The following is a 20,990-nucleotide window of genomic DNA, read 5'->3' as shown; positions in this document are numbered from 1 at the left end:
TAGATGGTGATAGTGGATGGATGGTGGATGGTGGGTGATGGATGGTGGATGGATGGATGGATAGATGCTGATGGTGGATGGATAGATGGTGATAGTGGATGGATGATGGATGATGGATGATGGATGGTGGATGGTGGATGGATGGATGGATGGATGGTGATGGTGGATGGATAGATGGTGATAGTGGATGGTGGGTGGTGGATGGTGGATGGATGGATGGATGGATAGTGATGGTGGATGGATAGATGGTGATAGTGGATGGATGATGGATGATGGATGGTGGATAGTGGATGGATGGATGGATGGTGATGGTGGATGGATAGATGGTGATAGTGGATGAACGATGAATGGTGGATGGTGGGTGGGTGGATGGATGGATGGATGGATGGTGGATGGTGGATGGATAGATGGATGGATGGATGGTGATGGATGATGGATGATGGATGGTGGATGGTGGATGGTGGGTGGATGGATGCATGGATAGATGGTGATAGTGGATGGATGATGGATGATGGATGGTGGATGGTGGATGGATGGTGGGTGGGTGGATGGATGGATGGATGGTGATGGTGGATAGATGCTGATGGTGGATGGATAGATGGTGATAGTGGATGGATGGTGGATGGTGGGTGGTGGGTGGGTGGATGGATGGATGGATGGATAGATGCTGATGGTGGATGGATAGATGGTGATAGTGGATGGATGGTGGATGGTGGATGGTAGGTGGGTGGATGGATGGATGGATGGTGATGGTGGATGGATGATGGATGGTGGATGGTGGGTGGGTGGATGGATGGTGATGGTGGATGGATGGTGGGTGGGTGGATGGATGGATGGATGGTGATGGTGGATGGGTAACGGGTTGGGTAAGGGGTGAGTAGCTGGGTGGAAAGACAAACACTGAATGATCACTGTTCCTTTATGGGCTCCAGGATGATGCCCCTTTGGAAGACTCTGGAAGCAGGGCAGAGCCAGCAGAGGCTGCTTGGGCAGCCGGGATCTAGGGGTGGTGCGGGCAGCAGCCTACTTGGTGGTGGATGAAGAATTGCAAGGCCGTCACCGCCCTGAGAAGACCCCTGACAGACACTCTTGAGTGACACAGTCTCCATGGCACCTCTTAGAAGAGGAAGGACAAAAAAGAGAGAGACCGAGGCCCAGGCCAGGCCAGCGGGGAGGAAGCCTGGCTCTGGTGAACGGAAGGACAGACCTAGCTGTCCTCGGGTGGCTCAGAAAGAGGGGACCCAGGACTGGTGGCTTCCAGCAGAGACACGCTCTAGACACCACAGTCCTGGGCTCCGGAGGCCCCCATGCTGTCCACTCCTCGCTGGGAGCGAGAGCAGGGCCCCAGGACCACCTGCCTGGGCTTTGGATGGGCGGAAGGACCTGGCCTCAGTTCCTGTGTCTGCGAGATGGTCACACGATGGCACGACCAGCCGTGGGGGCTGAATGACTAAGACCAGGGACAAGGGTTGGCCAGACTCCAGGGCTAGGAAGCGCCAAGCAGCAATGGACGAGCCCCCTGACCTGGCCCTGGCCCCTGCAGGGCCTCTGGCCCCCTCCTCTCCACTTGCCCTGCCTCGTCTGCCCTCGGGCCCGGCCAGAAGCTCTGCCTGACCCTGACTCCATTATCTCTCTCTGCCTCGGCTCTGAGAGCCCTCGGGGAGGGGCAGAGCCGGCCCCGCTGGCCTCTGGGGAGCCTTCCAGGAGCCCAGTGGCTGTCCCTGCCCAGGAGACAGAGGTGGCCTCAGGGCCTCCACCGCCTGCGCTCCCTCCACCGCCTGCTCCAGATGAAACGCTGGTGCTGCCGCCACGGGGACCGGCCTGTCCCTCTATTGGCGCTTTGGCAGAGGATGGAGTCCCTGCTAAGCACTAAAAAGCTTTAAAATTCCCTTCATTGGGCCACCTCGGGAGCCCAGGCGGGGTCCAGGGACAGGCAGGATCCAGCCCCGGGAACCTTGGGCAGGGCCACGGGCGGTGCAGGGCCCGCGAGGCTTCTGAGAGGCTGGTGGGCTGTGGCCAGAATCCTGGGGCCCGGTCCCTCCTCCAAGAGTGGGCTCTCTCGACCCCCCTCGCTTCCATTAGGGCAAACAAAGAGGCCCTTCCAGGACACTGGAACGCAGGGGACCGGCTCAGCCGGGGACTTGGGGAAGTTTGGGTCTATGTGTCCCCTTGGGTCTCTGGACGAGGTGCCGAGGACGCTGAGTCACACCTCGGGGCAGACAGACTCCGGGCTGGGACCCTGCCCAGGGGGCGCCCGAGGGGCAGCCTGCTGGGGGAGGGAGCCGTCTTTCAGCTTGTCCTAATTCTGGGGCAGCTTTGAGGAGGAGAGCAGAGGCCTCAGCACCATCTGCCTGGCCTCAGACCGGGCTCCAGCGCCCACCGGAGCAGGAACCACCGGAGCAGGAACCGGTGGAAGGACCGGGCCTCAGTTTCTGCCTGTGCACGACGAGGATCTGAGTTTGGAGACCACGTCCCAAGTGCCCCGTGCAGCTTCCAGGACACGGAGCCGCACCGACACGGGAGGGGGCTCTGCGATTCCTCCAGCTAGTGCCTCCCACTGGCCGGGGGTCTCCTCGGCATCCAGCTCTGAGCTGGAGGCTCATCCTCCCCACGACCTCATCCCCGTCCTCATACCCACCCCAGGAGGCTGGCAGCCTCCACTCCTGTTTCTAGAAGAGAAGTCTGTGGTTCAGAGAGGACAAGTCACTAGTCCCATAGGCGACCGCGAGGGTGGCAGAGGCGGGATTAGATCTCAGGTGTCCACCCGTCTGTGTCCACGGGAGCCGCGGAGCTCCTCAGAAGTGACCGGGGGAGAATTCTGCCCCCAGAGCCTCCCCAGCTGCTGGCACGCCTGGCCTTGCTGGGGGGGGGGATCTGGAAGGGCCCTGATTGCACGCAGCCCACCTCGGCCACTCGGCCAAGACCACGGCCACCTCCGGGGCGCGCCTCCCCCGGATGACACGCAGAGCGGACCTGGACACCTCTGACAGCACTCCAGGGCCACAGGCCACGGTTTTATGATCATGTCTTGTAAAAGCCTTGGTCAGAGAACAGCGCAGCCTCCTGACCTCACAGAGTCAGAGACAAGCATCGGGGACTCTTCCAAGGGAAGAGGAAGCCGCTCTCACTGTGAGGGCTGCTGTAGTACGTGCTGGGGTTGAGCAGGGCCCGCCAGGCAGGCACAGTGGCAGGTGTTGTACGGATGTGACAGCTTCCCGGCTCCTCTGCATCCCATGGCCACCGGTCACGTGCAGGCCACTGTCATCCCTCATTTTGAAGACTGCAGGAGCCTCCCGACTCCTCTCTACCATCTTCATCCCTGTCCTCGTCAGAGACAGTGCTGTGTGGCCACCAAATCCCATTCCTTATCTTTCCGGGCATCCAGGGAAACCACATCTCCCAGCCTGCCTTGCGGTCGCAGCCAGCAGCCAGGCCTGGCCAAAGGAGCAGAAGGAACCTGAGCTCACCCAGAGCAGCCAATCCCCAGGGCTCTCTTGCTTCTGTGCCTCCTTTCAGTGGTCGCCATATGTTTGAGAGGGTACAGCCACCAGATGAAATGTGCCTGGATCCCGGAGTCACCTCCTGGATTGAAGTTGCCCTGAAGTGTCACCAGACTCACCTCTAACTTGCTGGGCCACAAGAAAGACACCTCTGCTGCACCAGGCCACTGAGAGTTGGAGGCCCTTTTGTTAATGCAGCAACACGTCAGCTCTCCTGACTCATGCACTCCCTGGGAGTCCGGCTCTGCACAAGAGAGAATTCTCTTTAGAGCCTTATCACTCCCCAACACGCTCCTCCAGGCACAAAGACATCTAAACCTCCAAGGCTCCCGTGAGAAAGCCCTGTCTCCTCTCTGATCTAAATCTCCTTCCCTCTGCTCTCCGCTCCCAGCTCACGGCCTCATCTCTGGTCAGTGACGGAGCTCGTCCCCTGGGTAGATGCCTCCCGGGCCGGGCACGCCCCTCCCCCAGGTCTCAGCATGGCTCCCTTCAGACGGTTCAGAGCTCAGCTTCAATGTCACTTTCCAAGAAGCCTGTTTCCCGGCCGGCCGACCTCGAAGGCCTCGCCACACTCGCTCACCAGACCGCGCTCACCGCTGCCTGGTATTTTCTTGCTGATCAGTTCACTAATGGTCTGCTCCCTCCCCCAGAGCAGGGGCCTTGCCTGTCTTGTTCCCCAGGACATTCCGGTGCCTGGATCCTGAGCTCTGTAAGCGCCTGTGGACGGGACATCGACTGCTACGGCCCGGGGAGGTTGGAGCCTCCATCCCCACGGAGGAAACCGAGCCTGGAGAGGCTAAGGCCAGTAAGTAAGAGGCAGAGCTCGGAGGCCAACGCAGCGCCGTCCGGCTCCAGGGCCACCTTCTCTCCGGGGCTTGAAGGCGTCGACTGGCCTCAGGGGGCACAGAGGGCGGAAGCTCCGTCTTAGCAGCGTCTCCCAACTGGGCTCTCCCCTGCAGGTTCCCTGTCTGGTGGGGGGACAGGGACATTTCTCCTGAAGGGTCACTCAGACAGAGGCAGAAGACAGACCCCACCTCCTGTGACGGCCAGGGGCAGAACAGGCCAGGACCCTCCAGGGCCTCCATCGATCTGATGGGGGGAGGGGAGGGGCGCAGGCCGCGGCGGGCACAGTGGGGCAGCCGGGGTCTCCCTGCCTCCTCTGAGCCCCCGCTCGCTCTCTGGGAAAGGGGGACGGCAGACCACCTCCCAGAAGGACGTCTCCGCCCCACCACAGCCACAGGAAGCAAGGGTGGGGACACTCTGAGAGTCGGGGGTCAGCAGCTGGGCCTGGGGCAGCCCTGACCCACACCTGCCCGGCTTGAGATGGACGGTGCTGGCCAAGCTGCCCTGGCGGGCATGGACGGACGCTGCTCTGGAACGTCCTGCCCCCGTCCTGGGACCCCGGCCACCTCCCCTCCCCTTCCCCGTCTGGTGAAATGGCCCCGCCCCAGATGACCCTCCCCTGATGCCCCCTTCTGCAGGGCTCCTCTCGGGGTGTCCCGCAGACACCTGCTGTCATCCTCTGCCCCGGGGACCCCACCACAGTCCCTAGCTCAGGGTCCCTGGGGCCCCGAGGACCGGCAGCCTGGGCCCCCGCCTCGGCTCTGTGTCCCCCCCAGCTCAGGGCCTCTCGGCAGCCACGTGTGAAGGGGGGGCTCTCCCTGCTTAGCACGGGAGCCCCGTGTCCTCAGGGCTGTTGGGGTGTCTTGTCCAGGTGAACGCCTGTCCAGGGGGCCAGCTAGACGCCTGTCCAGGGGGCCAGCTGGATTCGGGGACACACCCTTCCCCCCATCTCAGGAGTGTCGCGCAGGCTCCTGTCCAAGCCCCCTCGTCCCCCCCCTCCCTCCCTCGGGGAGTCGACCTCGGCCGCTGGGGAGCCTGCCGTGTACCCCATCACCCCCCAGGCAGCCCTGGTGCCCCCTGCGTCCCCAGCAGGACAGGAGCTCCGGGGAGAAGAGGGACTGTGTCTACTCTCCGCGCCCAGCACAGGGCCTGGCACCCCACAGGGGCCCGGCTCACGCCTGCAAGTCCACGGATCCACAAGGAACGCGGGGCGTTGGCGGCGGCTCCAGGTCTCCCCACGGAGGGCCACGGCCTCGTCCTGGGCACCCGGCAGGCACCAGGCTTCGCGGAGATCAATTTCCGGAGGCCCGGGAAGGAGGCCTGAGTGGGCTGCGGCAGCATTTCCCGGCCCTGCCCCTGACCTCTAGAGACCCGCGACCGCAGGCGCCCTGCCAGTGGGAAGCCCCGGCTCGCGGCCTGCAGGGCCCACGTCCCCATCGCACCACAGAGACCAGCCTCCGACCGTCCCCTGAAAGCCCCCGATGCTGGGGACAGTGTGACATGCACAGAGGGTCAATTCCAGCAGCTGGAAACGGGTTGCTGCGTCTCCTCCAAGGCCAGCCGGCCAGCACTGCTGGGCCCCCACTGTGGCCAGGTGTGGCCCCCCAAGGAACAACCTAGGGATAGAGCCAGGGTGGCACCCAGGCTCGGCCAGGCAACCATGAGCCGCCAAGCTACACGCTGTCCCTGGGATTTCCTGAGGGTTTGCTTCCTCCAGCCGATGACGGCGCGCTGGGCAGATGGCGTCTGAGGGAGGGGACGGGGACGCTGAGCACAGCCTGGGTCTCCCTGTTGTCACCAGGGCTCCTCCCGGGACACATGGCAAGACCACGAGGGCACGTCGGTCCACCACGCTCCTGTCACCACTCCCTACGCCACTCAGGGTGACTGCCACCCCTATGGCTCGGGCGTCACTTCAGGAGGGTGAGCATCAGAGATGGCGTGGAGCCTGCGGGGGACCGTGTGTCGGTCCCTTAGATGCCACAGGGTTTTACGTAGGGCTGGGGCATGGTGGGCTTTGGAACCTGCAGGGGACCAGGAACAGCCCCCTGGGAGACCCAAATGACTGTCCCTCCTAAGGACAGTGTGCTCTGAAGCCAAGCCGCCAGTTTGAGTCCCACCTCTTTACTCCACAGCTGTGTGACACGCAGTTACTGTCCCCCATGGGGACAATGACGCACCCACCCCTAGGGTTGGAAGAAGGATCAGTGAACCAGGACACGCCACGTGCCCACAGGGCCTGGCCCGCGCTCAGGGCTCAAGGGCATCCGCTGGTGTCTCACCACCTTTGCCCCCACGATTGGCCCCATGGCCCCGCCCACGGCCCCGCCCCGTGGTCCCGCGGCCCCGCCCGCGGCCCCGCCCACGGCCCCGCCCCATGCTCCCACGGCCCCGCCCCGCCCCCGCCCCCGGCCCCGCCCACGGCCCCGCCCCGCCGCCCCAGGAGCTCCTTCATTCCCGCGTGGCTCCACGGGGGACTCTACCCCCTCATTTTCCAGGTGAGGGAGGGAGGCTTCCGGGAGCCGGTGACCTGCCACACGGCCCCACGCTACTTGGTGGCCCGTGGCTCCTGCCTGGAGACTCTGGAGCCCACGAGTCCCCCCGATGCTCCCATCTCTGGGTGCCACCCCTCATCTAGTGCCACCACCCAGGATGACAAGGAGGGACGGTGGCCGGGAGCACTGTGGTGTGGGCCCCAGGGGGTTTGAGGGTCAGAGGAGGAAGGGGACGTGCCGCTGTCCCACCCCAGCCCAGCCGGGCACCAAGCTTGCCTCCGGCAGCCGGACCGAGCTGGCCCCATCCTGGGTCATCAGGGCCAGTGGCCCTGTGAGGGGAAGGGTCACCGCCCCGGCTGTCCCTGTCTCGGGGAATAGGAAACGGCTCGAGTGGGCTCTGGCAGAGGGTCCTGGGTGCGGGGTCCCACCTCTCCAGCTTAGCTCTGAGCCTGTTTCCCTGTGGACACGGGGTTGCTATCAACTCTGTTCAGGTGACCCGGGGCTCTTACTCAGCCCCCCAAATGGTGCAAATAACCCAGAAGGGCTCCTTCTCTCCTGCCTGTGTCCGAAGCAGCCTCCAACAGACGGGGAGGATGTCCCACAACCTGCCCAGAGACTGAGGTGGAGTGCTACGCCCTCGGGCGGCTCCTGGCAGCCCTTTCGTGCCTCGAGGGCGTGCTAGACAGGCGGGCCCCAGCCCGCACAGCTGTTGGCGTGAATTAGTAAAAGGTGCCCCGAGCTTGGGGCCTGGTGATCACAGGACAGACGGAGCAAGTGGCTCTGGTTTCTCTGTTGGACGCTGTGAACAGAGCGTGACTCCAGGGACCGCGCAGCTCCATGCCAGCTGCCGTCTTTGCAGGGGGCAGCGGAAGCCCGAGGGGCGAGAACACAGGGGACAAGTGTGGGAATCCAGGCCGGGTGCTGGAGTCCTGGGCTCCGCAAGGATGATTAGGTCGAAGGAAGCCATCACTACGGGCTCTGGGGCATCAGATGCTGGGCAGAGGGGCGGGGGCCGCGGGGCACGCGGAGGCGAGCGACTGCTGAGGAGCCAAGAGCGAGTCCCCAGGCAGGAAGGGGCAAGCAGGCGGGGACACCGAGAGGCCACCAGCTACCCGGAAACCCTCACCCAGGGACAGGGAAGCAGGGGACCATGACACGCTGCAGGGCCGTCTCTGAGCCTGGAGCAGGGGCGCAGTGGACAGGAACCAGGTCAAGGGACACCTGCTCCTTTTCAGTAGGAGCTGGGCCAAGATTCGGGGAGGAAGGGGAACCGAGAGCCGCATGGCCCAAGGCCAGGGCGAGGTGCGGGCACCTGTCCTTGCTGTCACTGTCGAGAATGGCCACCGGGCCGTGAGCTCTGGTCCCCTCCTGGATCAAGGTTGCTCCTCCCCGCCCTTCAGGGGATGCGTCCATCGGAGTCCGCCTGACCGTGGTGATGGCTCTGGGTCTCCGTCAGCCCGAGTGGCTCTGGGACCGGGGCTCCCCTTGTCAGGCCCCGGCTGTCGGCCTCACCCGGCCCAGCACCCCGTGGCGCTCCGTGGATACCTGCTCCCGTGTAAAGGCAGGATGTGGAAAGTCGCAGGTGAGAAGGAAATGCCGGCGGCTGCCTGGAGATCCAGGGACAGCCTCCGAGAGCCGCTCGTTAGGGGGGAAAAATGAGCTCATCTGATTTGTAGGATGCGAGATAAAACCACACCAAAAAATCAATTGCTTCACGTCCATAGAGCCCAGACACCCACAGAAAATCCAATGAAAGAGATTCCATTTATAATAATAAAAAATAAATACTCGAGAGTTCTTTCAATTTGGGGCACAAGAAATTTGTTTAAAGAAATTATAAAAACCCAATGGAAACTCAATATGAGGAAAACCATCCACATAATTCATTCCATTAGTAAATTAAAGGAAGAAAACCTTATGATTACTTCAATAGATTCTTAAGAAGCATTTAATTAATTTTTCTTTATAAAAAGTCTAGGAGAAATTGGAGTAGAAGTGACCGTCCTGTCTGTGACCAAATGGAAGCCTTTATGAGAAATCAGCAGCAAATATCTCATGCCACGGTAGACGAATAAGTGCATTTCCATGAAAACCAGGAACAAGACAGGGCAACATTTTTACAAGAATTCCGGAGATTTTAGACAATGGAATAAGGCAAGAAATTATAATAAGTTCCGGAAGTGTAACCACATCAACGACCCAGTGCCAGGCACTGTCCCGAGTTCATTACGTGAGATGGAGAAACTAGAGCACAGAGAGGCAAAGCAACTCTCCCAAAGTCACACAGCTTCTGAATGACAAAGCTAGGATTTGAATCCAAGAGATCTGGTTCCAGGACACAGATGTTCCTGACTTAGGAGACGTTGTCTCTCAGGTGTTGGAAGAGAATAGAAAACACATCACTTTTTGTAGATGATAGAGAAACCTAAAATGTTCAAAAAATTTTTGAAAATTAGAATGAGTGTCAGTAGATGTCTGTGCAAACAAAAGGTGTGCAAACATTATCCGTCCCCTTGATGCCCTTGGGACGGGGCCTGGTGTGTGGCTGGGAGGTGGCTTACGCAGAGCAGCACCCAGGGCTTGGGCCCCGTGGTGACGGGGTGGGAAGAGCAGCTGGATGGCGCAGGTGCTCAGAACCCGCCAGGGGGAAGGGTGGGGTTGGGGCAGCGCAGGGGACACGGGCAGAGCCCCGGGTTCTGCTGGAGGGCGATGCCGTCTTCTGAGGTGGGGAAGGGTGGGGGGGGCACGGGGAGCTCCGCGGGGGGCCAGGCCGAGTCTGAGCTGCTTGTCCGCCGTCTCTGGAGGGAGGTCTGGAACTTTCTAAGTGGGACGATGGTGCTACAGATCCACTGACCTCCTGTGGACACTGTCCTGGCTCCGCTACGCCCCCGGACGGCAGGTGCGGCTCAGGTCCCCATCCCCCTCCCCCGCCTCCTTCACAAGGCGCCCAGTGGAGGGAGGGCCACCCTCGGTGTCACCACCCCCCAGTCTCTCCAGCAGGATTCAGGCTGGGCAGCGAGACCCCACGGGGGTCAGTAGGGCGTCGGCTCTGCCCTGAAGGGGGGAGGGGGGCGCGGAGACCCCCGCGCTCAGGGCCCCCCGACAGTCAGGCCTCTCGTCCCCCAGAACAGGCCCCAGGGACTCGATACTCATGGAGTAAACAGGGTTAAGGGGGAGCGTCTGAACCACTTAAGGAAATAAACAGCTTCCAACACCCTCGCCGCCTGGGAAGCACCTGCTCCTGTGTAATTAATGTGCCAATTAAATTAATTATTAGAGCCATTAAAACAGGTTCCCCAGAACCGCTCCTGACAATGCGCTCGCTCACTCGGTCCCCACCCTGCAGGTGACTGCGCGCTGAGAACGCTGCGGCTCCGGCCCGAAGCCAGGCTCCAGGGCAGACTGTCCACCGTCCGGCCACTGTCACCGTTAGTGAGTCCCGGGGTCCTGGTGGGGCCGTGGGGAGGGCCGGGGGAGCCCCTCCTGCCCCCGTCAGCTCTGGGCTGGTCTCAGGGAGCCCTGCGTGGCCCGTGTCCCCTCTGGGCTGCAAGCTGTTTGTCCTGGGTCCTTGCTGGACGCCCACAGCCTCTGCACACAGGTGGCTCTGGCAGCGAGATGATGACAACAGCCCGAAGCAGCCACCCCGATGACCCCACAGCCGTGACATCCCTCTTCCCGAGCAGAAGGTGCCTGAGCGTCCCCGAGGGGGACTGGGGCGGCCCTGACAGCCCTGAGCCCCAGCCTGGGCACGGGGCAGCCAGAAGCCAGACAGGACAAGTGACCCTCTGCGTCCCTGCCTCCAGCAGCTGGGACAGTTAGTTACTGCTCTGAGCCTCAGGGTCCCCAACTCTGAAATGGACACTTGTCCTGGAACCAGATGGCCCCTATAGAGGCTCAGAGAGGTGACGTCTGTGGCGGACCTCACACAGCCCTGGCCTATCACGTGTTGGTGGCATTAGCAACAGTCACAAGGGAGAGACGGGGTTGTCCTGCTGGTCAGCTGGTGCCCCGAGCCAGAGCGGTCCAGCCCTTCCACGGGTCTCTTCTCAGGCTGCCAGGCACCCAGGCGTCCCTCAGCCCCAGGGGTTGGTGGCCTTCCGTGGAGCTCAGGGAAAGAGCACAGCCCTGGGCCAGAGCCGGGCCCCACACGGACATGCCCACTCTTAGCAGCACCCTCTGGGCCAGCTGCTCAACTGGGCCTGACCCCATGTTCCCGTCAGCCCTCTCCCCGGGCTCCCGGGCGTCTGAATATCTGAGCTTCGTCCCTCAGGACAGAAGACGGGGAGAGCAGGGCCGAGGCCGGATCATGCAGGCCCTGACCGGTGATGCCGGGGGTGGTCCCCATCCTAAGGGCCAGGGGGCTTCACTGATGAGTTTCAAGCCAGGTGACAGGGACAGAGAGGTGTCCTACAGGCCCCGGGGCAGAGGCCTCTTCTGCATCTTAATAAATTCCTTCCCATCCCCCCAGCTCTCAGGTGGGGGCCGGCCTCACCTCCTTTGAATGGTCACTCAAGGGGGGTCCCTCCCTGGACACTTACAGCCACATGGGTCTGGTTCCCAGCGCACGTGAGGTCGACCCTCTCCAGGGGAATCCGGAACTTTCTGCCACAGTCCCACCCCTGGCCTTCACCGGGCGGGTGGCCGGGTGCCCCATGCGCACCTGGGGGCTGAACTCAAGCACAGACCCCAGAACAGGAGGGCAGGGTGCCCCCCACACCCAGGCCAGGAATCCTGGGGCCTCAGACACCTACGGGCAGAGCCTCGCCGTCCCCAGGAGGCTGTCACAAAGCTCCCGTCGTGAGACCCGAGGCGGCTTCACGGCCCCACGCAGGCCCTGCCCAGCCCTCGCTGATCCCAAGCAAGGTCCTCAGCTTCACGGAGACGGGAGAGAGGCCGACGCAGAAAACTGAGCCAGAGGAACGGGGTGGACGCCAGGGGCTGAGCTCATGGGACGGGGTGGACGCCAGGGGCTGAGCTCATGGGACGGGGTGGACGCGAGGCGCTGAGCTCATGGGACGGGGTGGACGCGAGGCGCTGAGCTCATGGGACGGGGTGGACGCCAGGCGCTGAGCTCATGGGACGGGGTGGACGCCAGGCGCTGAGCTCATGGGACGGGGTGGACACGAGGCGTCAAGCTCATGGGACGGGGTGGACGCCAGGCGCTGAGCTCATGGGACGGGGTGGACGCGAGGCGCTGAGCTCATGGGACGGGGTGGACGCCAGGCGCTGAGCTCATGGGACGGGGTGGACACGAGGCGTCAAGCTCATGGGACGGGGTGGACGCCAGGCGCTGAGCTCATGGGACGGGGTGGACGCGAGGCGCTGAGCTCATGGGACGGGGTGGACGCCAGGCGCTGAGCTCATGGGACGGGGTGGACGCGAGGCGCTGAGCTCATGGGACGGGGTGGACGCGAGGCACTGAGCTCATGGGACGGGGTGGACGCCAGGTGCCCGAGCTCATGGGTGACACGGTGCAGGGGCCTGGTAGTGGAGCGGTCGGGTTCAGAGAGCCTCGACCCGGTCAGTGCGTCCATCCCCTGGTGGGGCCTCACTGGGTGGTGACTGTAGGAAGATGGGCTGGGGCTGACCAGCTGGGCGTGCCCCTGGGGAGGGGGCTCTCTCTGGTCCCTGCGCCACGTTCCAGCCGCTTTCCTCCCCCACCTGCTTCACCACGATGTTCTGCCTCATCCCAGGCCCCCAGGAAGCGGCTGGCCAGCCACGGACGGAGGCTCGGAAGCCACGGGCTCCACCCGGCCTTTCCTCTGTACGTTGTTCTTGTGGGGTCTCGTGGTCACGGCTGCCAACAAGCTGACCGAAGCACCCGGCACGGAGTCTGCGCTGTGCGAGTCATTTAACTCCTGCCGTCAGTCCTCCTGTCACGAGCGCTCAGCTCGCTGCCCGGATCCTTCTCTCTGAGGCAGTGACCACAGCCTGGAAGGCTCGCTGCATGGTCTTTCGCTCAGCACCCGCCAATCCCACTCAACTACAGGCTCCGCGACAACAGGGCTGCGTTGTTCTGATTCCACTCTTTTCCCAATGCCTACACATAGTAGGTGCCCAAGAAACAGCTGCTGGGTAACTGAACACAAGCCCCGGCGTCGACTCTTGGTGGCGTTCTGAATAGTCTGAGGGTTATGAGGTCCCACCCGGGGGTGGGGGTGGCAGTGGAGGAGGAGGGAGGGGAGGGCTTCAGGCCTCTGGGGAGTCGGGGAGGCTCGGCCTTGGCCGTGGAGGGAGAGTGGGAATGTGCTTGGGGGAGGGCAGAGAAGGGCATCGCTCTGGCATATGCCCCCACGGAGGTGGGAGAGACCCTGCCCCCGAGCCCTGTGATCTGCACGGTGGGCCCTGGGGAGCGAGGGGGGAAGCAGAGCTGGAGAAGTGGGTCCACGGAGGCCCTGTCCAGAGGGCCCTGAACTGGGGCTGACGGCCTTGAACCTGGTCCTTAAGGTGGCGGAGGCCCCTGTGAAGTGTGGGGTGGGAGGGGCGGCCACAGGAAGGGCAGGCGTGGGGGGGAGGCACTGGCCGCGGCTGCCTGCAACGAGGCGAGGGTCCCGTGGGCCTGTGCTTTCCTCCCTCGGGTCCCCGTTTCCCCCAAGGGCCTCTGCGCGGACCCAGGCTGGGCTTCCTGCGAGCGCTGGGGACACACTCAGATCCCTGGGTGGCAGCTCCCAAGCACAGGTCTTGTGACCTCTGCTCAGGACTCCAGGCGCGTAGCCTCAACCGCTGTCGCCGGCTCCAGCCCCAAGTCCACAGGAGACTTGGCCCCGTCCTCCTCCTGCTCCTGCTCTGTGCTCCCCTCTCACTCACCCAGCGGCCCAAGGCCCGAGTCACCCTCCCACCCCCCACACACTCCCTCTTAACCACAGTGGAATCTGCTCTTCCCGGGCCTCCGCTACCTCCCCCATGGCGCAGCTAAGCCGAGGTGGCCTCTCCTGCTTCCCCCAGGGTGACCGTTCCCGGTGCTCCCTCCTCCTGCAGCCGGTCCTCACCCCGCACTGATCTTTGACAGCCCCCTCCGGACGCTCGCGGCTGCTCTTAGAAACTCCAGCTCCACCCCAGCACAAGGCCCGCCCAGGGGCCCTGCCCCCCAGCTTCACCCCCAGCTCCTCTCGACTCCCCTGCTCCCCCCTCGCTTTGCCTTCTGTTCTGGGGACACGGGACGCTGACTGCCAGCGCGGGACCTCTGGCGGAACGCTCTGCCTCCTCCCTTGGTGGGGTGGGTTTCCCGAGGGTCTTTCTGGACCCTCTGATCCTTTTCTGTCCCACTGGTCTGTCCTGGTTGCATGCTCTGGTGGTGACCTGGTGCCTTTCCTGTTTGTCCTTCTAACTCTGCCCCCAAGGTCAGCCACAGGAGGGCAGGAGCTTGTGCCGGGGACCATCCGGGCTCTGGGGCCGTGGATAGGTGTCCAGGAGCCGGTTACGGCCCCGCCCAGGTGATCCTGAGACGGAGCCTCTGGTGGCCCTCTGGTGGCCCTCTCCCTGGCCACCCCCTCCTCCCTCCATGTGGCCGCTGGGCTAGGACTGGGCACGAGGCACCCTTCCTGGAGAACCTGGCCCTGGGGGAGGCAGGGACAGGGAGAGCGAGCTGGGCCTGCTCAGCCCGGCTCCTGTCCTCCTCACCCCCTCCCCCGACCCTGGAGCCACCGAGACCTGGGAGCCGCAGAGCAGGACGCGGGTCCAGGGGGGCAGCGAGGACGCGCCGGGTCCAGGGGCCGACAGGCCGCGTATGGAGCCGGAGTGCCCATGGCCTCTGTCCGGTTCTCCTGGTCCCCGGGAGAGCTCCTGCCTCTTGCCCTGAGGGCGCCTGCGCGGCCTGGTCCCTCCTGTCCCTCGGGATGGCATTTGCTGTTTCTTCCATCAAAACGCTGTCAGGGCTGGGGGAGAGAGGGCCACGTCCCTAGGGCTTCCTCTCCCACCTCGGGAGAGCCACGGTCCTCGAGGGTCCCAGCTGGGACCCAGTGAGATCCCCGCAGGACCACAAGGGACAGGCGGGGGACCTGCCGGGAGTGCCATCTGCCATCGGCTCCTGGGACTGTAGGTCGGAGGGAAGCTGCGGAATGCACCCTGCGGTCCTGCCCACGCCCCCACTCCACTCTGCAACTGGCCTCTGGTCCCTTTAAACAGGGTGACCGGCCATGGCGACCACTGTTAGGCCAGGTGCCACGGTGAACCCCGCCCTCAGCCACCAAGCACGTGGCTTCGTGTCCCATTTCAGAGAAGGCCTCTAAAATTCAAGACGGTTAGGTCCCCGGGAGGGTCAACCCCAGAGCGCCAGTGACCCCCGCGACCGCTGCCTTTCCACCCCACCCCCCAGCCGCCCATCTGTCCCAGCTCCAATGGTCCCAGCGGCCACCCACCCTCCCTGCAGAGGCGCCCAGCGGCTCCCCGGGGAAGGCGCCAGGCCGGGTGGGGTCGTCTGGTCCCCCAGCTCCACCTGCGAGGAGCGAGACGCGGAGCCGACTGCAGGGGGCGCTGGTGCCCTGCGCGGTCTCCTCCCTCCCCTCTCCTCCGGGGTCCCCTTTCCTGTGGCCTGGTGACCCGGGCTCAGAGCAGCTCTTGGGAACAAATTGTGGAGGAAGGAGACGAAGCAAAGATAGCGTGATCCAAACGGCTGAGAGAGGTTAAATTCCCGTGATTCTCTGTGGCTGCTTAATGGATTTCTATGACACGAACAGACCTTTGGCTCTGCCTGTGGGGCAGGCGACCCCCAACTAAATGAGGTCAGACGGGGTTTCCTAGAACGAAATGTCCCTTTTCCCACCTCCGCAACGCCCCGGAGGCTACAAGACCCACACTTCCCCTCAACAGACAGATACCATCTATGGAGCGTCCACACACGCCCGCCCAGAACCCCAGCAGGCTCCCGTGTTTGCATTTTCCAGCTCCCACATTTGTTAATTGAGCAAATATTGACTTCAGGAGGTGTCGAGAGAACCGCAGGGAAGAGATAAAGCTGTTGCCCTTGACATGCTTGTGTCTTGACATGAGCAGCCCTTGAGTTGGGACCCACAAGAGGAATCGTGGAAGAGGGCACGTCTGGAACTTTCTGGAGAGGACAGGAAGACCACATGGGCTGAGACACAGGATCCTTGAAGAATCCATTTCTTCATTTGTGAAATAGGATCAATAGTCGAACCGACCTTATAGGGTCAACCTGGACAAGAACGTAAAGATGTTCCTAAAGCTTCAATAATGTAAAGGGTCAATAATGTTCCTACCCAAATTAGTGCCAGCAGCATTACTGAACAAGCCCCCAGTGCACAGGAAGCCGTCAGTCAAGATTACAACGGTTCCATTCATTTCTGGCCTAGGACAGTAGGTAGATTGACTGTTACATGACAGCCTCCTACTGGCCAAGTCTGGAACTGCACCTCAGCTCTATTAGCCACTCTATATTCCCAGGGCTGTGTGCATGAGCTGTGAAGAAGGAGCCCGCGAGACTCAAGCCTGGGAGACAGACCCCTGCCACTGTGGAAAAATCACACAGAGGGCGAGGAGTGCCGTGACGCATCTTTAAACTGGTGGCATGAACTTGTCAGATGACTACGGGGCCCAGAATCTCAGGGCCTGATGGCTCTCTTGACATCTTGTTGGGGCTTTTGAGACCCGTAGCCCCTACCCCTTCCCACCCTCCCTCACCACCTGCTGGATCTAAGAATGGCAGGTTCCAAAAATAGAATCATTTTACTGAAATTCATCTTAGAGTTTCCGGGAAGGCTGGCCTGATGAACAGTCCTTTGTTAGGCGAGCACAGTGTATTCCAGAGGCCACCAGGAAAAAAAAAAAAGGTCCACGTATCAAGTGCAGGCTGCAGGGCCACAGAACGTTCTGTGGGAGGCAAACCTTCTCTATCTGCTCCGTCCAATATGGTGACTCCATGTGGCTGGTGAGCACTCAAAACGCGGCTAATTGGACTGAGGAAATGAATTTTTTATTTAGTTTAATTTCAATTAAGTTTAAATTGAAACAGCCATATGTCATCGGTTGCCACCACGCTGGACAGCGGACCCTGGGGCTCTGACCGTGGGTACTTCTCGAGTCTATTCTGTATTTCTGGCATCATCTACAAATTGGCGGAGCCTCTTCCCAGTTGGCCAGACCATGGGCAAGGTGTCCAAGACTCAGACCCTCGCTCCTTCCCGCTCTCCTTCCCTCTGGGGTTCTGCCAAAGGTCTTGAGAACTCAGGGGGTGACCCTGCAGGTCACACAGCTTTACCGTCCTCCCAGTTTCCTGCAGCGAGTCCATCCCTTCATTCCGTCTTTGGAAAGTTCTGGATGCTCCTATTGCTCAGACGACGTCTTTGGCCTTCACACAGGTTTGGGGCCGTTCCATCCACCCTGGGCTGAGCAGGCAGCGCGGCCCTTCACAATGCCCTGCTTTTCCCTTCTGAAGGGACCGGCGCCCAGCCCTGGCGGGGCCTGTGTAAGTCTATTCACTTCTTTCCAAACCGGGCTCTGAGGCTCATTCACGGGGCGGGGGAGGGGAGCGGCTCGTGGCTAGAAAACAAACAGCAGCAGGAGGGCAGCTCTGCTGGCCAGGGCAGGGGCAGGCTGGGCCAGAGCAGGGGCCGCAGGAGGCTCCAGCTGGACGCAGGAGGCAGGAGCTCCTTGCTGCTTCTCTGCGGCCCGGGCAGGGGCCCTGGCTCCCGGAGCCCCTGTCCAGTCGGCCCTTATCTCTCTGCCTTCAGCTGGATCCTGGGGAACAGAAGGGACCAGGGAGGGACGCCAGAGTGGCCGCAGAGAGAGAAAGTGGTGGCCTGGAATCTCCTTCCGCCCTCTACCCCCTGCTCTCCGTCACGGCAGGGCCCGGTCCCAGGGAGAGTCACCCGTCAGCTGAGGCACCACCTCGACCAGTGACAGAATTAAAAGGGCCCAGGCTTTTGGCTCTGGCGAGCGATTTGCATGTAATTTGCATACATCTGCATACCCCCACTCTGGAGGCCCTCAGTCAAAGGATGTGAAGTGAAATAAAATAAATTAATTAGAGCAGCCGACCACAGCCTGGCCTGCAGGACCCGACACCGGCAAGAGCTGTAACGGATTCTTCAAGCAGCGACGGCCACCGCAGGCGGGGGTTCAGAGGCCCGGACGGACGGTGCCCGGGACCAGGGTCAGGGCGGAGAGGAAGAGGCAAGTCCGTCGAGCCCAGGAGCTGGGCTGCTTCCTCCTCCCTCCCCTCCCCCACCCCAGGGAGCCTCCTGGCTTCCTACATGGGAACCCAGCCAGGCCCTGGCGCTGTCCCTTGTCTGGCAACTGCCACCGAGTGTGGCAGTGACACTGGATTTCCACCCAGAGTGCAGACAGCTGCTTCAAGGTGACCGAGGGCAGTGGGCACCCCCTGCCACCTTCACCCCCTGGAACGCTTCTTCTTTCCACGCCCCCTTCCCCATCCCTTCTAGGGGGGCGGGGGCGGGCACGGTTCCAGGGTCCTCGGCAGTGAGCTGGAGTTAATCTGTCCCAGTGCCTCTGCCAGGTGCTAATGAGATGCTCGCAGCCTGTGTCAGCCACGCAGTCCCCACAGCCTGTCAACACGCCTCTCAGTGATCCACACAGGCCTTGGCTCTCCCGGGCCCACTCATCCTCCAAGACCAGGCTCCTGCGGGGACCCGATGGAGAGCGCTGGAGCTGGCCCAGAGCAGGGCGGGCGAGGAGGCTGCGATGGAGCAGAGACCGGGCCAACGGCCCAGCACTCACCCGTAAATGATGAGCACAAGAAGAAAAATGCAAGAAACAAAGGCCGGGCTGGCCCCGGGCAAGGCTGGAGCGAGAGCGAGGTGGAGGGGAGGACAGAGTTCTCAGCTGAGGCCAGGAGTGGCCAGGTGCCCAGGGTTCCCTCTGCATCCATGTGGCCAATGTGACCACAGTGTGGTCTTCCACTGGGGGTTCGTAACCACAGTCCAAGAACCAGATCAGCCAGCACCCTGTTTCTGCCCGGCCTGAGAGCTAAGAACAGGTTTGACCCTTTACAAGAGTCGAGAAAGAAGTGAGAAGAGGAATATTTCACAACATGTGAAAATCCTACGAAATTCAAGTTCGGGTGTCCAGGCACCATGTCCCCCTGGGACCCACGCACGTACACGCTCTCTGAGGCGGTTTGCCCAGCAAGAGAGGAGAGTGAGAAGTTTCGACAGAGACCACGTGGTCAGCAGGGAGAGAGGCATTTACTCTCTGGGTCTTACTGAAACATGCTTCCCACCCGTCCTAGCTGATGGAAGGGGAGTTCTCTGTGGTACCGGCGCTGTGCACACCTGAGCATGATGCAGAGGAGCATCGTATGCCTCTGTACCTTCTCCAGAGCCCAGCCCCAGCTCCTTCGTGGCAGAGGAGAGCATCCTGGGTGCCCCACCCAGACCCACAAAGATTGCAGAGGCCCCCGGTGCCCAAGGCCAGGAGCTCTTCTTCCTGTTACTGATGAGCCCTGCTCATCTCTGACCGCTTCCCTTCTCAGACCTGAATCCATGGTGCCAGACACCAGACTGGTCCTGCGTGTAATGGGATTAGATGGCAGATTATCTCTGTAATGTGATTTTAAAGAGGACAGGGAGCCTTCTCCTTCCCTCTCCCTTGCCAAGAACATTACCCCAAGCCTCTTTCTTGGGATCCCACCATAATGGTTCCTTAGTTGTGCCCTGGCACCAGGACCCACCGTGTTATCAGTAACTTTGAATTGGGTACTAATGGGGCTTCCTCAGAGTGGGGACCTTTTAGGGACACAAAGGAGGCCAGAATGAGATCGATTCCGAGAGCACAGGACAAGTTTGGTCAAGTGGTCTTTGAGGAGGTGTCACACCAGATGGGGACCTGGCAGAGGGCCGGGACCACTCCAGGCCAGGGCAGAGCGGAGAACACAGCGACACCCGTGAGAGTATTGGGGGCTCCAAGGGCTACGGTCAGCCCCGGCACGGCAAGGACAGCAGTGACCACTTACCCGGTACCAGACGATCTCGCGCATGCGACCGTCCGTCTTGAAATTACACTTCAAGGTCACTGCATCCCCAGCCACCACGGGGGGCAGAGGCTCAATGTTAACGGTCAGGTAGCCTGCAGAGGGAAGGAGAAGAGGCGGTGAGTAGGGAGAGGACCAGGGCTGACCCCGCCCCCCGTCCACATCTCCCCATCGGCCACCTCCAGGCCCCCGAGGGCCCCAAACCAAAATCACGTCTACCTGGGATGATTTTATGCCCAAAGGTAGGACCTGCTGGCCCCTGCAGGCAGCCGCAGTGCGTGTCAACGAGACGCCCCAGAGAAAGAGCTCCGTCCATGCTGCCCCTCGGCCCGCACGTGGGGTCCCTTCATCCCTCGCCACCCTCTGCAGTCAGGTCCCTGAGCCACAGGAGGAGCCCTGTGCCTGGCCTCCTGGTGCACGTGCCTCACCACAGTCCCAGGAGAGGGCCCTGGAGGCCAATGTGGCCTCATCAACACCCTGAGTTCCCGCTGTGCGCACCCCGACTCCCGAGGGAGGGCAAGGGCAGGTCCAGCCCCTCCCACAGAGGAGAAGGTGACCGCAGGTGGCCACCTGGAAGGACTCCCAAATCCTAGCAAATAGCAGATGATGTCCCTGGCCCACTGCTGCTCCAGGGAACACCTGCCAAGCTCCTGGGCACACGGGGATGGGACTCTTGTCCTGGTAGCCACACCTTGGGGACACTGCGGCCTCCACACCGTGTCCAGCCTGGTGGGACCTCTGACCCACTCCCCTGCTCAGCAGGGACCCTGTTCTCGGGCTGAGCACCAGGCTCCTCTGATGGGCTCCTGTCCCCCACTGACTGAGCGATCCATCGAGTCCGATCGCATTAACGAGCAAACTGGCCGAGTCGGCTGGGATTTCAATTGTGCAGGCGACCTGAGCGGCTCCCGCCCGGGGCCTGACCCCTGCCTGGAACTTAATGGTCACAACGCTCCAGGGGACAAACAGGAATCCATCTCCAGAGGATCAATCTGGAAGTTGGAGTCAGACTGGACCCGCGTGGCCCAGGGCTCTGGACCCCAGGACCCAGGCCAGAGCGGGATAGGCCTGCGCTCCCCGTCCGCGGTCTGACGTCGGCCAAGGTCAGGCTCGCGGGGACACCAGAGCCCGCGGGGTCCACCTGGGGACTCTTCCTTCCCACGGTCCCTCAGCTCGCCGGCTCCCTGCCCTGTGCAGACCCTGGCC

At 62.2% G+C, this 20,990-nt stretch overlaps 1 protein-coding gene and 1 long non-coding RNA gene across 3 annotated transcripts in view; one reads left to right on the top strand and one right to left on the bottom strand.

Annotated features, from left to right (window-relative positions):
- Positions 1-20,990, bottom strand: part of Igsf21 (immunoglobin superfamily member 21) — a 168,838-nt gene that overhangs the window by 81,890 nt on the left and 65,958 nt on the right. For both annotated transcript variants that reach the window (XM_078025426.1, XM_078025427.1), the window contains exon 2: positions 19,767-19,879. In XM_078025426.1, the coding sequence (XP_077881552.1) occupies positions 19,767-19,879 (113 nt within the window). The remainder of the gene's footprint in view (positions 1-19,766; positions 19,880-20,990) is intronic.
- On the top strand, positions 2,794-6,655 carry LOC144367905 (uncharacterized). The gene is made up of 3 exons (XR_013427524.1): positions 2,794-4,305; positions 6,145-6,266; positions 6,479-6,655. It is a non-coding gene; the product is annotated as an uncharacterized LOC144367905 (long non-coding RNA).

The sequence above is a fragment of the Ictidomys tridecemlineatus genome, chromosome 11 (genome assembly GCF_052094955.1).
Source record: "Ictidomys tridecemlineatus isolate mIctTri1 chromosome 11, mIctTri1.hap1, whole genome shotgun sequence".
Classification (NCBI taxonomy): domain Eukaryota; kingdom Metazoa; phylum Chordata; class Mammalia; order Rodentia; family Sciuridae; genus Ictidomys; species Ictidomys tridecemlineatus.
Note: the sequence above shows the minus strand (reverse complement) of the source record. Positions and strands in the feature narration are given on the sequence as shown.